At 35.4% G+C, this 17,301-nt stretch overlaps 1 protein-coding gene across 1 annotated transcript in view; it reads left to right on the top strand.

Moving 5' to 3' along the window:
• LDLRAD3 (low density lipoprotein receptor class A domain containing 3) overlaps nt 1-17,301 on the top strand; it is a 157,358-nt gene that overhangs the window by 87,581 nt on the left and 52,476 nt on the right. Inside the window, exons 3-4 of the mRNA XM_083356429.1 lie at nt 2,908-3,033; nt 8,442-8,576. Of these exons, the coding sequence (XP_083212555.1) occupies nt 2,908-3,033; nt 8,442-8,576 (261 nt within the window). The remainder of the gene's footprint in view (nt 1-2,907; nt 3,034-8,441; nt 8,577-17,301) is intronic.

Genomic DNA, 17,301 nt, shown 5'->3' with positions numbered 1-17,301 from the left:
TGGAAGGTTTGTCTGCTTTTTGGAACAATGATTTGTTTAACATCCTGCAAACACAAAGAGTCAGTGCCTAGAAACACACAGACACACACAAAGACTGCAGCAAAGCTCGGTATAACATGTTCTTATTTATAATTCTGTTTTTCTTATCATTTGGAAGAGGCTTTCAAATGTGTTTTGTTTAAGGATTTTTCACTTCTAGTAACATATTGTTGACTTATTTTCTGTTTCTTTAACATTGTCCTTGGATCCTCCTCCCTAAATTTTGATATAGTACTTAGTATTTAGTGGCATTTAGTTGATACTTTTCTGATACTCCAAGCCTCAGCTTAGACCCAGAATAATGTAATGAGTGTTCTATAAAGGAATTCTAGTACAGTATTTGTTTTGGTTCTGGGTTTTTGTTTCTTCATTTTGTTAAATCATAAATCAATCTAAGAGTTTCTCTGGCTTTTGCTTCATAAAATCTTTTATACAATGAAGTACTTGTTCATATACAATTCTGTACAGAGTAGAACTCAACTCTCTTTTTATGATTACTAAGTTCTCTCTGACTCTGCCATAATATTTCAGTGGCAAAACTGCTAAAACTATGGTGAATACCAAAACAGAAAAAAAAACTGTGCACCATAAACTTGGTTTAGCAAAAACTATAGTCCCCTTTTCCCTGAACCCTGGATAAATATCTCAGCTTCACTTGTGTGCATAAAATCACCATATCCACTTGTATATAAAAATGTACAAAGTGTCATTATCATTATCATTGCACAGAGTGCTGGACAGACACCATGCCCCAGAAATAAAAATTTGAATAGATGACTGAACAGATAAGGAATTTAAAATCTTCAGGGCAATCCTATTCCAAAATCTCTTATCTGAGGACTGGATCATGTTTAAAACATAATACCTTGAATGAGTTCAGCATTGCAAAGTCATGGTTTGATACTGGATGTGGAATCCTGAGGACTCATAAAACCATAAAATTACTGTCATTAAACTTTATAGAATCCCAAAGGGATAGGTTGAATGGAGTTATTGGTATATGAAGTAGAATCCCCCGCCCAAAAAATATTAATTACCTTGTGCATCGTTGGCACGAGAAAGCCATTTACCAATGTAAATACACTCTGGATCTTTTGCAGTATTCAGTGCCATGGCTGCAAACTGGTTCTCTGATGATGGCTTTGGAGAATTTAAGTATATGCATACACAATTTCTAACCTTTGTAAACTTATAATTGTAACTTTCAATTATTCAGTTACATCCAACTAATCTATAATCTGTACTAGTAGATTAATATCTACTATTGAGTTTATGCTAAAAAGACCCGGTCAAAAAAGCAAAATGCTCTGCAAAACAAATCTTGGTTCAGACGCTTAGAGAAATATGAGTTTGAAAAACTATGGAATGATAATAAGCAATAACATGATAGCATATTTTTTAGAGAATTCATCTTACAGGAAAGGTACATTGTTTATAGTGATTCATTAATGTGCCTTGTTCAAGGAACAGTAGATTTGTGAATTGGTCTGGGCACATTTTATCTTTGAGTTACTACTGTTAATCAGAAGTCTAAAAATATCATAGAAAATGAATGTTGCAAAGAAGAATTATAAATGTTGTTTTGCATGCAAAAGCAAAGCAAACAAAATTTAAGTGTGTTTATGATTAGATAGAAATAAGATTTATTAAAAACTCTCACGCACGCGCACACACACACACACACACACACACACACACACACACAAACCACAAAGGCAAACATTGGAAATTTGAATGGCCAGAGGTTTTTTTTTTTGTCTTTTACTGTCTTTTGTCTGTAGCTACAAAGATCCAGTTTTTCTTGGAGATATAGATCTGGCAAGGATTCCTATGCAATTGCCAGACACTCTTCTCTTAGCTGTATAATTCACAAATTACGCTTACTAGAAAGCAGTACCAAGTGTGGAGACCAGAAAGTTTATAGCCTGCTAATAACCAGTTCATATATTAATGCTAGTAAAGCATGAATGATTAGTTTCTATGAACTAAAAATTTTGTAATATATTAAATAATAAGATACAAACATTCTTACAGTTGTTTGCTTTGCAAATGTTTCATTACCAACTTCGTAACATCATCAATATACTGAGTGTGAGGTAACTAGGACACTGAGCATTCTAAATCAAGCTAAATCCCAAAACTCTAGGGCACCGGTGTCAACGCGATCGAGTCACATGACATATCATGACGTATTACAACATTATTTGCCTTTGCGGAGCCGGGGTGGGCATGGCCTGCGCATGACACATCCAGACCACAGGCCGCCAGTTTGACACCCCTGCTCTAGGGACTTCCTGTAAACTTGACGTTCAGTTGGTACAAATCAGCTGATCAATAATCAGCTGATAATTGGCTAATAATCAGCCGATACAAATCAGCCATTGGTAAAGACATAGAGATAAACCATATGTATACCCCATTCAAGAGATAATAAAAATGCTAATAACAAAACAAAAGGACCAGGACACATGTCCAGCAAGCAGGAATTAACACCAGACAAACAAACAGGCAGAAATCAATACCCTAATCAAGGAATTACTAAAAGAAAAACCACACACCCCACCAATACTGGCAGAGCAAGCTACTGAATATCATTAGGGAGAAAACCCTACACTCACTAGTACTGATGCTATTGCTTAATTGGGTAATTAAATGGCTGCAAGCAAACAATCTAATTCAGAGACAATTGTTTTCAGAACTGTACATCACCAGTCAACCAAGCAGAAATAAAGATTACATCAAGCTGTTGGCCAAGTTGTAAAATATTTCTATTGAGCTTTGTCAAGTAGACAAATCTGGGACTTTTGTGACTATTTTTGCCAGAGATTTATTTTATAATCACAAAGCTTTCATTTTTTTCTTCCCCAGCAAAAGCAAAATCTAAATGTGGCTCCACTTTCTTCCCATGTTCCAGTGGAATTCATTGTATCATTGGCCGTTTCCGGTGCAATGGTTTTGAGGATTGTCCTGATGGCAGTGATGAAGAAAATTGTAGTAAGTATCTACTACTTAAAGGAGCAAGTTTTATTTTTAAAAATACATATACAGTATATTAATCATTTATCCCTTATATGGTATTTGTTGCCTGCTTTTGCTGTTGAAAAAACTGTTGCTGCTGCATTTTGAATGCAAGTTTAAATCTGAAAAATTTCTCCAGTAAGTGTAACATTCTGAGAGTTACATAGACTCATGAAGGCTATATAGTTATTCAATTAATTTTGGCATATAATTTCTGTCTCTTTTAGCTCCTTTTAAAATCCAGTGTTGTGATCTAATCTGTAAGGCACTTACAACTGATTTTTTTTCAAGGTTAAGGTTAGAAAGAGCAGGTGAAGATCAGAACAAGTGTTCATAATGAATAAAAAGTACATTTTAAAAAAGTCGTTGCAAGTTGCTCTCTGTGTTATTGTGCCGTTCTGTGTTATGTTTATTTTTTGTTATCTTTCATCCTAGGTTAGATTTAAGTATTTCATATATCTACAAGTGCAAAATTTGTTACGTTTCTTTTTGACCTTATCAATAATATATATTGCTTAGCTTTCCAGATTCACTACAAGCACGGGAAAGCTCTTTTCCGTCCTTTGCAATCATCTCTACCATTGCCTGAAGGCTATATATAAAAGAAATATTGCATTAAGATTGATAAATATTGAAAACTCTCCGTTGGAAGACTTGATTTATATTTTTTTGTAATTTCAGTATGGTTGGCCTCTCAAATTGGCTTTTTTAGCCACACCAGATGTTGTTTTAGGACCTCTTTCCAGAGCATGATACCATAGTCCAGGGGTGTCAAACTGCTGGCCCATGGGCCGGATGCATCACATGAAAGCCACACCCACTCCATTGCCGGCAATGGAGATAAAGCTCTGATACGTCGCACAATGTAACGTGATGTCGTGAGTTTGACATGTCTGCCATAATCTTGAGACTGAAGGATGCCAGTGATGATGGCTGGAAGTAGGGGTGGGTTCTCCTATTTTTATCCCACAGAAATAATCCTGTTAGGTAAATTGGGATGAGAATCCAGTGAATTTAAGGACAAGGTTTGAATCTTATCCCCCTCTTCCCTATCCAAGTCCAGTGTGTCAGCTACATTTCACTGGGAGGAATTCAGTAAAATGAAAGCCATTTAACACTTGGAATGGAATAATACTACAACATTTGCATCTAAATTTCAATAAAAGTATGAAATCTTTTTGTGGAAGCTCTGTATGTAATAAACACGGTCAGCAGAATTAGGAAAACTGACAGAAACATGAAACACTTGTTATTTAATAGGAAACTGATACAGAGAGCAAGGCTTCCAGCTGTTATCTCTCCAGTTCCAATGAATTCGTAAACTGAGGTTAGCATACTATCATGAATTTTTTAGTTATAGCCTTCTCTCATTTTCTGATAAGGAGGAAGTCACAAAAGAAAAACTTTCATTGCTATGTTCTTCCTCCAGCTAGTTATAAAAGTTATATTTTTGCAGGTGTTTGAATAGATGTCATAATACTGTGACCTAAATAATTGTGCACTGCAGCTGTAAGGGGGAAAAAGATAAAGAGTGTTTGACTGTGATTTAGTCACATTTAATATTTTGGTGATAGAATCTCTTGCTAGAGGAGAGCACAGAGTTGCTTCTTTAAAAAAACATTTGATGACAGTACTTTTTTTTTGTAAGTTAACAAGAAGAACCAAGACCTGCAGTAATCTTTAGTGGATGTGTGAAACATTTCACAACTCATTTCAACTTCAGTACGGTTGTTCTATAATATGGTCAGGATGTTCTCACCATTCTGGTAGTGTTCTGAGTGTCCCCATTTTGAACTTACACAGTACAATATAAAATCTCCATTACTCTGTCTTTTATCAGCAATATTACTGTGACAGCTATACCATACTATATCATATTATGGAATATACTTCTGAAAGGTCAGGACACACTTTCCCTTCGTTTGTATTCATAAAACCTTTTTCCAATGACTTTTAGCTTCAGCTGCTTTGGTTCATGGATGTTCTGTAATAACTTTATCATTATTTGTAAACATGGTTTATTTTTACACTGTCAAGTACTGCAAATGCCATATGATTGGATTGGTTAACAAATACAATGAATTAAAACGAAGAGTCTGTTGAACTAACAATTACACCACTGAAATTTCTCTGCTTACAATCTGTGAGGACAGTGACTACTGAGTGAAAGTTGTAAGGTAAAAGTTATAAAGCTGTCATAAAATTAATAACTAAAAACTATAGGTTAACAAAAATTAAATATTACTTAAAATTCAGGAGATGAGTAAAATATAGTGATAATATACTAGTCAAGGAAAAATAAAATTAAAATTAAGTTGAGCAATATAAGGTACAAAATTAACAACTAGAGACAGCAATCTAATAGTTGGGTGTGTGTCACATCTGCTTAACCGGCAATCAGTATCTGGTGAATGTTGTATGCTTGTGAAGCTTGACTGCTTTATAAGTTAAGTTTGTAAGAAAGACAGAGAAGAGTAGGGTGATGTTAATTTGATCTGATGTAAATTTGATCTGTGTAACCTGGTAATTTGCTAAATAGTAGAAAGATAACAGTACTGTGCATGTTTCTGTAAAATGAACAGGAAAACGAGCAGGGCAAGCTATTTCAAGCTTAGAACATTTTCAGACCCTTTTGAATGCAGTGCAAATATGCTGACTGCATACCCAGCAATCTGAGTTTAAATCATCTGGAATCTGAAACACTTTGCTATCCTCAGTAATAGCTCCTTACATCTCTCATTTTACCATTCATTCATTCATTTACATATTTTGTTTGTTTGTTTGTAATCCACCTGTTCAGCAATGACAGTCACTTGGAAACTTACCTGTAAGCAGTTTCCAGAGCCAAAGTCAGAATCGAGGGTGGAATCATAGTTAGGCCATGGTTCACAAAACTCACGGGTCAGTTGAATCATTTGGCCCAGATTCAAAGTGACAGAGTTTCAGGAGCATAAGAGTTAAGATTTCAGCGTGGGTGAGCAGTTGTTTCCTATGAGGGATACCAGACTAGCAGTGGATCTTAAATACATGCCATGCTGGTGAAACTAATGAAAACTGGGAATGCCCTTGATATGCAAGGAGAAATGTCAAATACCATTGATGTGTTCTCATAACATGCTTTTAAAACTAGCTGTCCACCGACAGCTGCTTCTGAATACTGCCAGGTGAATCATCCTCAGGTGCTTGAATTCTCTGAGCATCTTCAGGCCAATCCAGAACAGACTCCTGAAAGTCCTCTAAGTTAGACCTGATCATGACAGAAGCTTCCAGAAGAGGGAAGGAAAAAAATGGGGATGGTGACAGAAAACTGGGATTTGACAAATCTTCAGGGTTAACAGGTAACTCTTCTTACAAAAGGTCCATTAAGGTCCATTGAAGTTTTATGGTTCCTGCAAAACTACAATATAGGTAAAAATAAAAATTGTTATTACTGAATATTTTGCCTTCCAAAAAACTGAATTGAGTAGTAAATCAGTTTTTGTCTGATGTTGTCAGCATGAAGTGTCAGTTTCCTAAGCACATTAATCGTATGGTGGAAAATTCACTTCTCCTGAAACTAGAAATAATTTCACGCATTTGTCATAATAACGACATGGAGGATAAAAACAGAAAACAACTTTCCATCTTATTTCTTTCTATTATTAAAAGATATGATATACTTTTCTATAAGGCAATGTCAATCTCAGAATGCTTCTATAAGACCAAGATGTCCTGCTTTAGAATCGGGCTGCATCTCTTAACAATCCTAAAACGGCAGGAAATTTGAAGGCTGTTAAAAACCCAGGCCATATTGCTTGTTAGTGTTTCAATTCTATATATTGCCATATAGGTTAGTCACAGAGTCATTACAGATCAACATTTAAAATATTGATTACATTCAATGTGGAAGCTATCACATGTAGAATTAGGATCCCGTCTATCACATGTAGCTATCTATCACATGTAGCTATCACATGTAGAATTAGGATCCCGTCTACAGATAACTGTACTATAAGCTTGGAGAGTGGCTCTTTATTGAGATCCAGAGTGAGTAGAAGAGAACAGTGGCCATTTACCACTGCTGTACACATCTTTCTTTTGGTATAATTGTTAAGACATCAGCCTAGAAACTGAGAGACTATGAAACTGGCTGACTTTGGGCCAATCAGACCTTCTCAACCCTAGGAAAGAGTGGTAAAACACTTCCAAAATCTTGCCAAGAAAAGGAGGCACTTATCCAGACTGGCACCAGGAGTCAAGACTGACTTGAAGGTGCACGCATACACGCATCTTTGTAGCCCCTGAACAGCTGAAATGTTTTCACTATAGAAGAAAGTGGTATGAATGCATATGTGCCTCTATATACAAAAGAAAATGCTAATAGAAATTCAGCCTTTGGACTGTTTTAAAGCAGACTTAAACTAGTATGGAAGAATATAATATATGGTTTTCCATATATAGTTGGAATGGGTGCTTAGTTGCAGAATTTCCCATTCTTCAGTAGGAAATTGTTCTATATTTAAAATTCCTCTTGTATATGCCTCTTTTAGCTAAGACTTTGGTTTAATAGTTATCAAACATGCCTTGAACTTTTGAAGTGTATCACCATACAGTTCTTCCTTGGAGGCATTAGTCTTTCTGAAGTCTTATAACCATAGCATTTATTTTTAAATCATTTTAGAGACAAAAAGTACCTTTCTTTTTACTAAATCACAATCTAATACAACTTAAGACATCTATTTCTAGAGGTTACAGATTTAGCATTGCACATCATTTACACATTCAACTCACTGACACATTTCTACATCAAGGTTTGTCTTAACAGGTCTGTCTGAATCATGTGCAAGTAAGAAGGAAGTGTGCTATTAATATCAAATAGAACCTGGGCCTTCAGCATATTCTTCCTTTTACAGTCTTATGAATACGTATTCATGTATGCACTTACATAGTGTCTTTGTTCAGTATCTTCTTAACTTCTGTGTCATTTTCCAGAAGTCTTACCTTAAACAACAAGGAATTTATGTCTCTAATGCTCTTAAGTTTATTATTCTTTCTGGCTCAGAGTTCCACTGAAACAATATCACTAGAAACAGTGGTTAGAGTTAGGGTCAAGTATGAGGTTGTTTTCTGTCAAATTATCTTTTTGTCATTTCACAGAAATATTTCATTTGCCAAATCCTTTAGAAATTTTCTATCTTTGATTCACTAATACACGAGCCAAATTAAACTGTCCCTCTCACAATTCATCTGCTTCTAAACTATGATAATGGGTACACTACTGTGGGAGAAAGAAAAAACTCTCAGCTAACAATTTAAAGCACAGATGGTATAGAAGTGCTCTTGGGAATAATGTCTTGTCAAAGAGATATTGCAAGTTTGAATAAAATATGCTTTTGTTTCCACAGCAGCAAATCCTTTGCTGTGTTCTACTGACCGATTTCACTGTAGGAATGGCCTGTGCATTGATAAAAGCTTTATGTGTGACAATCAAAATAACTGCCAGGACAACAGTGATGAAGAAAGCTGTGGAAACTCTCATGGTAAGTATGAAATTTAAAACAGTTTTCACACTGAGATGCCTCTTAATTAACATTGTGCCATTGGCGGGTGTTTTTGTTTTTTTGTTTTTGGCCTGTATTGGAACTGTGAGGTCTTTTGTATTATACAAACAGCATTAAGAAGTTTCTGAACAGCGGAGTCTTGTATAAGTTATAGACAAGTCACTAAAAGCAGGATAGTTCAAATATTTTATTTTTCCTGCACATTAAAAGAGAGGCACAGTGGTTCAGTGGCTTAATGGATGCCAGAGAAGGTCTATGATCTGGCAGTTTGAGTCTTACCGCCATGCGACAGAGTGAGCTCCTGTCAGTTGCCTCAGTTCATGCCAAGCTAGCAGTTCGAAAGCATGTAAAAATGTAAGTAAATAGGTGTGGGAAGGTTCCGTGTTTTGCTGTACGCTCCGTGCTGAAATGTGATGTCATGCTGGCCTCATGACCATAGAATCATCTTCAGACAGCACTGGCTCAATGGATTATAGAAACAAAGAGATGAGCATCACTCCCTAAGGTTGGCTACAACTAGCAAAGTAAAACCTGCAGAGACACCTTTACTTTTTTACACATTAAAAAACAGATTTTTAGGTCTTTGATATGCTATATTTTAAATTATTATTCATTTTGGATCTGATCCCAAAAGTAAATCCAAGACAGACCTATGCACAATCAATATGACACAGTGACTTTTAAAGTTGTAGTACTTTCTAAATTTGAATTCAGAATAAGTCTGTGATGCTTTATTAGCAGATGGTGATAACAGAAATCCTTTGTCCTTGGCATTGCACACATTTAACAATAAGAAAAAAGCAACCACTTATACTAGTTTGACAAGTCGTTCACATAAATATTTCACCCTGGCTTCCGGTTTGTGCGCACGGCACTTCCAGACGTGCAGGAACAGTCTGCTTCCTGCCCTCTGTTTCTTTCTTTTTTGGAGGACCCTGAAAAGGGTCAAAAATCGCCCTGGAGGGATGATTACCGAGACAAGGACTTCCCTGCAATCACGGAAGGGCGGTAGCCCTCCGCTGGAATCCAGGATCATCTCCTTTGGCCCAAAGAAGAAGAGACCGGTCATAAAGATGGCTGATCACTAAGCCACTCCCTGCCGAAAGCCAAAAGCACTACCCAGCACTAAGAAGCAATCTGGAGGACCTGGACAAGTTTTTACCTTTCCTATTCCCTTAACCATTTTCCTGTGGGACTTTCCTGAAAATTTTCTTCCCCATTTTTTGAGAAAACGGCGAATATCTACTTTGGGAACAAATCTTAAAGCCTCAAAGCTACGAAAGAAACTCAATTAATTCAGCAAAGAAATTAAACAATTTCATCTGTATTTACTAAAAAGCTTCTATTTGTTGCTGGCGATCCACTATCCTATCTTCTCTCTAAGCTGTGAATTAAGGAAAAAAATTGGAGTAATCCTACAAAAGTTCTATATTAATTTGGGGGGGGGGGAAGAAAGAAAAGAAAATTCTTACATTGCATGTTATATGTTATTGATGACATCTTGTGGCGAAACTTGGTACAGCAAGTAAATTTCCTTTTTCTGTTGTGAGAGCTGACTAAATAACAGAGCTGTCCTTGACACTGTGCTTAAAGATAAGTGTGGGAACACCTGGCACTGAATACAACTCTTCAGGAGGTGGAAAATTTTGTGACTATTATTAAAACAGCCTCCATGGAAGATTTAACTGCAAACAACAATGAAATGGATGAATATATCCCACCACTTGATTATAAACTGATACTGGACATGATTTTGGCAATGACATAGCAAATTAAAGCCAAACTGCAAGAAAAATCTGACAACGTAAAGCCACCAAATCAAATTTTGACTTTAAATGAGGAAAAGATAATTCAAAAACAAACAGAAGAAGTGGAAACTAACACTAAAATAGGAGATTTCAAAGAACAACAAAAGCAACCTACAGAAAACCTTAAAGTCCAACCTTTAATGGCAACTACAAAACTTACAAGCCAAAAAGCAACAGCACCTGAAGAAAGCAACACCAAGAGTGAAGGCAATAAAGGCCTTCAAATACACTATATTGAGAATTCAATTAATCAAATGACAACCATAATACCAGCTACTACTTTCTACCTAACCCAGATAGAATTGGAAGAACAAAAAGATTTGACTGATTTAATGACAACTATATTATATCAACCATCAAAAACTGAGTTATCAAAGCAAAAATACAATGGTTACATCCTCCTTGCAAAACTGACATTTGGATACACTCCCTGGATTCAAATAAGTGGTATAGGAAGAAAGGAAGATACATTTGAAAACTTAAAAGATGCCAAGAGGGAAGCATGATTGGCACAAAAGGAAGGCAACAGTTAGATTTTAAAAACTGAACTTGTTTCTCTTTTGGGATTCCTAAAGATAGATAATAAAATATCTTTCTATGGATTAAGGGGAATCTCTAAAAATATAACTGATTTTACATTTAGCTTTTAGATTTGTAAAGGAAAACAAAAGTAAACTTTTAGAATATAACTCTGAACTATGTTATAGAACTTGGAATGACATATCAAAAGATAGCATTTTAATAATTGATGTACGGTCAAGATGACTTATACAATATTCAGTGGTTACTGTTGAACTATAGTATAAATCTAGAATTTTATATATAAAAGATAGTATTTTAATAATTGTTGAACGGTTAAGACAAAAAATATATTTCTAATAACTGGTGATTTGTTAAGATGAAAACTAGACTTTAATGGTAAAACATAAGAATGTTTTGTAATGAACAATGTAAGTTTTGTAGACAAAAGAATTATTCTTTATTGAAATAGGGAATTGTGGGTTATCCAAAAATTAAGCTTTTTCCTATATACTATAGGCTATTCTAGAATATCCTATTGAAATTAGATAGAATTTAAAAACAGGATATTGATATGTATTAGTGAAAATATATTTTGAATTTTATTAATTGACTAGGTTATAACTACAAGTGTACTAACTTGCCTATTTTGACTATGTAATAACTAAGGGAATTAGAGAGGGCATCTCTGTTCATGTAACCTGAACTATTTACAACTGGTCATTTCTTATTTTAACTACCCAACCACCATATTGTTTCACAAATACATGTATATGTAAATATTAAAAAATCAATAAAACTTTCCTCATCCAGCAAAACTGGTAAGAGAAAGCTTGTGGGCTGACCAACTAAGCTGCTAAATCCCCTCTTTCTAGCAGACCCTCCTCACTGGGAAGAAACCTTGGCAATGAACGGATTTGGAGGCGTACGTGCACACACACACACACACACAGCTCCCCCTTCTCGGCATGCCCCATCTGACTGACCCACTCACCTTTCCAGCAGCCCTCTTGTCTCTTCCTCCGCTGCTGCCATGTGCAGTCCGAGGAAGAAAGGTTTGTGGGCAGTCCCACAAACAGCTTGTGGGAAGTCCCACAAACCAAAGAACTTCAACCAATCAATTCAAGCTTCGCAAGTTTTTTCCCCCCCATGAGTAGTTTGAATTGATTGGTTGAACTTTTCTGGTCCCACTTTTTTTTTGGATTGCACATGGCAGAGGACTGGGAGCCACATGTGGCTCTGGAGCCGCGGGTTGCCGACCCATGATCTATAACTATATAATTTTGATTCCAGTGTAAAACTGAATTTAACAAATATGTCCAATACATAATTGAAAATCAGAAAAATAAAAGCCCACATGTTTAGTTTCATTTTTCTAAACTGCACATAGGTTTTAGCACATTTAGTCCCCCACTAAGCCTAGGTAAGTACTTTACAATAGGCCAGTTTAAATATTTTTACATTCAGAAGGTTAAAAATTGCTTGAACTTATTCCTCTTAACCCAATTCTGCTATTTCTCTTTATTGTGTCTGGTCTTGGCTTATTATTTACATAGGATGAAAACTAAAACTTGACTTGTAATTGTTGTGCTTTTTCTTAATTTAAATCCAATCTACATATGTTAACTTAATAGTTAAAAACAGACCAAATAAAAAAAGAAAATGTTTAAGACTGATACAAATTAAATGACACCAAATGCTTAATTAAAGCAAGTATGTGATTGTGCATATTTTACTAGCAACAGATAGCAGTTATAGCATCTGGTGCCCAGAAGCAACTTCTAAAAATTTTTGTCAGCTGGAAGTAATTTCTCCTATAAATTATTATCTTGCCTGCTCTACTTCACTATGCCACAATAAAACGTTTGTATTTTAAGTGAAATCATTGTTTTTAGGGACATTGCTACAAAACGTGAAGCAGAACCAATTCTGGGAGGCAATTAAATAACACATTTGATGACTTAGTAATTAAAAAACATTCAATGCACCATTATACAAGTATTTTACAGTTTGAGCATTTATAAAGATGTATACCATTGTGCATCCACTTTCAGAAATTGTCTACTCTTGCTCGATTTGAAAGCTTTATTATAGGATTAAAATGCAACCGTTTTCAATCACAGGAGCCTTGATTACGTTAAATCAATATAATTAATAAATAAGCACATGTTTGAATTAACAAATGAACATGTTGCACCTTCCAAGAGATGGATTCTTTTCTTAAAATTTCATAATTATCTACTTGGTTAAGTAGTTAAAGAAAAGTGCTGATTTGTTTCCAGAGATGACCTGAATATCCAAATGGGGTTATCGCTTTTGTTGGATTCTCTTCTGTTCATTCTTAGGAAGCTGCTCATCTTTGTGATCAAGTAGCATTTCTTACACAACATAGGAAAATTGGTCAAGGTTTCCTGTTGCATTACAGTCACACCATGTCAGAAGCAGGCATTTTACTTCACATGAACACCAAAATATATAAAATGCCTTTAGTTGTTGACCACTTTTCCAAAATCTCTTGAACTAAATATGTGCATATATACTCACATCTCTCTCTGATAAATACATATCATTATGTACTATTATGTATCATTACATAATGGTGCCCACACATGTCCTGAACTATTTATTGCAGTCATCAGATCTGCATTATGTCTATTGTGACCCTGTCTTTGATTTTTTCTGATTGCTTAGAATTGCTATATGCAATTTAATACATTCAAACAAAATTATATAAAGTAGAATTGAACGACTTAAGTGGTATTAATAGGAAATAATAATAATTTGTTCGTACATATATCATTCCTTTCACTGAAGTACATATACTTTTTCTTGATGCCTGATTCATTCTCAGTTACTTTCAAACTTTTTAAAAGAAGGCTATATCTACACATATACTTACTCTGAAAAGAATAGTACAGATTTCTTTGAGGGAAAAAAGTTTTGTGACCTGAATCAAGATGTAATTGGCAAAGATCCATATCACAAAACTAGCTACTTTAGCTACCAAATATTCCATATAGAACAAAATTGAATGAGTTATTTGTTCTTCATGTAAGAGAACCTCTTAAAATATCATCCTGAGAGGTAAAGTCATCCATGTAGGGTTGTAAATTCAGACTTTCCATTGCAGATTCGACACCAAATAAAACCCAAGAGGATTTGAATCCATGTTAATGTATCACGCTAATTTGTTCTAATGCATTTCTGGTCATCATGTGCTGGTAGTGATGAATAGCTTTTGGCTTCCTATTGTTGTTTCATTGACTCTAGCAACTTATTTATTGTGACAAATTTTATTTCATAACATTTTTTTCAACTTACTTTCTTAAGAGAAAGAATATAAAATATTTTGGAAACACAATTAAAATCCAATTATATTATGTTTGGGGAAGTGGAGAGCAACGACTTTGCAAGGAAAATGCTGCAAAGTAGAATACTGTGCGTGTGTGTGTGTGTGTGGGAATCTCTATTTCAGAAGTCAAGCAATTCCAGAGAAGGGGAGCTGCTACAGAGACCATCCCACATTGGGTACCTTCTCAGTGTACCACCTGGTGGTAGGGGGGCTTTACCATCTGTTCCCTAGTTCTGAGATTTTTTTCCAGAAGTGGTTTGCCATTGCCTCCTTCCTGGGACTGAAAGAAAGTGACTTCCCCAAGGTCATCAGAAGGTGGGGCTGGAACTCACAGTCTCCTGTTTTCTAGTGTAATGCCTTAACCACTATACTAAACTGGTTCTAATCAGATTAGAATTCTAATGATAATGGAATTAGGATTTTTAAATTAGTGAGTACCCTGGTACTGTTATTGATAAGAAAGGGTTCTTTTGAAATCAGTGCATAGATTTCCGTAGGCGACTTGAAGGACTTACTCAACAGAATACAGAAAAACAGAGTCGGACGGGACCTTGGAGGTCTTCTAAATCAACCGTTGTCCTTTTCTGTGGATCAATACTGGGGGCTCTGTAAGCAGCACATTCTTGAGTTGCTCCAGAGAGGGACTGAAATGATTACCAAGCCTGCTGTTTGGAATCCATGGCTTAAGTTCTTAATAAACCTGGACATTTTTTTACAATTCCATAGGCATTGGCCAACTCAGATTCCACAACATGTGCTCCTCCTTCCACACAAAACCAATTAAAGGTCCTTAGAAGAATATTTCACGTAGGTTTGAACTTGGGGAAAGAAATGTCTGGGGGAAAAAATAGTTAAATCTTCCCTTCTCAGGAGTAGTAGTCCTGACTTAGTTAAAAGGCTTATGCTTTTACTCTAATGTAAATATTGTGGATGAATCATAGTCTAGAAAAATCAGAATAGCTTGACCCTGCACTCCAATTTTTGCTGAGAAAATTATGTCTTCTTTTGTTATTCAAATAATACATTAGGCTAAGTGGGCTTTATAGCTGCTATAGTACTAGTTTCCCTGCTCTTTTTTTAATAGTAGTTTCTCTGTTCCCGTCAGGGACTATCAGCATCCCTGCTAAGCGTATTGATGACATTCTCATTAGTGCGGCTTCTTGCCTATTGTAGAAGTATTCCAACTCTTTGGAAACAATTTGATGTAATTAAATAGTTTAAATCCTGTACACATTCTATTGAGAGTACATTCTAACCTTTCATCTTTCATTGATTTATTTTGAATGTATTTTAGATTTTTTTTTTACTATTATGAGAATCCTAGCTGGAATTAGCATGGTCTTTGGATTATAATATGAACCACCCATCGGTATTGAGTCCATTAGCAGAACAATCCATTAGCTAACAATACTGATTTCTCTCTGGAAGGGAGTCTTGTTTTCTTCAGAAGAGTCTTGTAAAGCTATAAAGCTATTACATTTCCCTTTTACTGCCAGTTATTTATCATATTAGCTATGGCAATGAAACTATGAACATGAAGGTATAAAAATGAGACTGAGTTTATTGCAAGATCTTTTCCTATTTTTTCTACATATAGACGATGAAATCACGTTGATTAATGTTCATTTCTTTGCTAATCAACCCCAATTATCTGCAGGTAGTCTATTCAGCTCCAGCTGAAAAAATAAAATTTTATCTGATCATTTTATTTATAAGCAAAGGAAAATTGAATTAACTTATTGAATTAACTTATACTACCTTTAGTATACGGTACTTTTTATTTTCAGAAGTGCCTCTGAGCCCTTCACAGGATATATAAGGCACACACATTTTTAGAAGACAAACATGGTATGCAGCTAGTGTTTTGTTTCAGAGTATATCCACCAGGACATAAAAGAACATTTGTAGCTAAAGTGGTTAAAAAAACAAACAAACAGCCAGTCTTGGAGAGCAGATACAGAAGAACTTCACAAATTTCCATCTAGTAAATGGATTATTTATGTCTAACTGTGTCTAACCCAGCAGCCATTCTGTGAATAGGCAAACATTACCGCATAGCAGACACTTTATAAAAGTAGTTGCAACATTTGCTTAAATGTTCAAGTGGCCCAGTCCCTGATTTTAATGTACCTTAATTTTTTAAAGGCATGCTTGTGTAGATTAACCAATTTACCCCTATCTATAACTAATGAGAATGGTTAAAATTGACTGAAGGTTCTAGTATAAGTATCCCCAAAAGAAGACTTAACGTAATGTGTAAAATAATGTTCACTATGCATATTAGAGCCCTATATGGAGAAAGAGATTCCAGAAAGGCCGAGCAACTTGAGACATTAGTGTTGATGCATGCTAAATGATTGAAAACAAGGAATACCAAAAGAAGTCAGTATGTGCAATAGGAATCAGCACCTGAGCTCTCTTATTATTGGGTACCCATTGGAGAAGTTTACCTTGGGACCCAGACTCCTTTACTAATGATCCTGTCTCTTATATATCTTATGCACAGTCTGTATGTCTAGGTGTACATTCAAGTGTAGTTGCATAGACTTTTACGAAAGTAGGAATTCAGTGTATGAAAAGTAGGGTGGACAGTACTGTTGATAAAATACCCATCTCTCATTTGCGCATTTCATAAGTGTTCGCATAAAACTGCAAGTACAGGCTGAATGCTTTGTGTAAGACTTTCTTCTCTGCCTTCACGTCAGAACTGTATGCATGTTTTCCTACCTTAATTTTTAAAAGAAGCACAAGCTGATCTTTTCTGCAAGACTAGACAGCTTGTAATTCTGTTAGGATAGTTTCTGCTTCTCTTTAAAGAACACAGCAAACTTAATGTTCCCTATTCAGTTTGTGGGTAAGTAGATTACTCTCACTTGTCCTCTGTAGAGATATAATGTACCTTATATCTGGTAAAACTTGCTAAGACAATTTGGGGAAGGGTTACCTTTCTCCTGAGCCAGCAAGCTCAGTCATTGTGTTTTAAAATACAAAACTGGCAAAGTTGGCAGCAGTAAGCAAAACTAGA

The sequence above is a fragment of the Vipera ursinii genome (genome assembly GCF_947247035.1).
Source record: "Vipera ursinii genome assembly, chromosome: 1".
Taxonomy (NCBI): Eukaryota; Metazoa; Chordata; class Lepidosauria; order Squamata; family Viperidae; genus Vipera; species Vipera ursinii.
The sequence above is the reverse complement of the archived record's forward strand: the minus strand, read 5'-3'. Positions and strand labels throughout refer to the sequence as shown.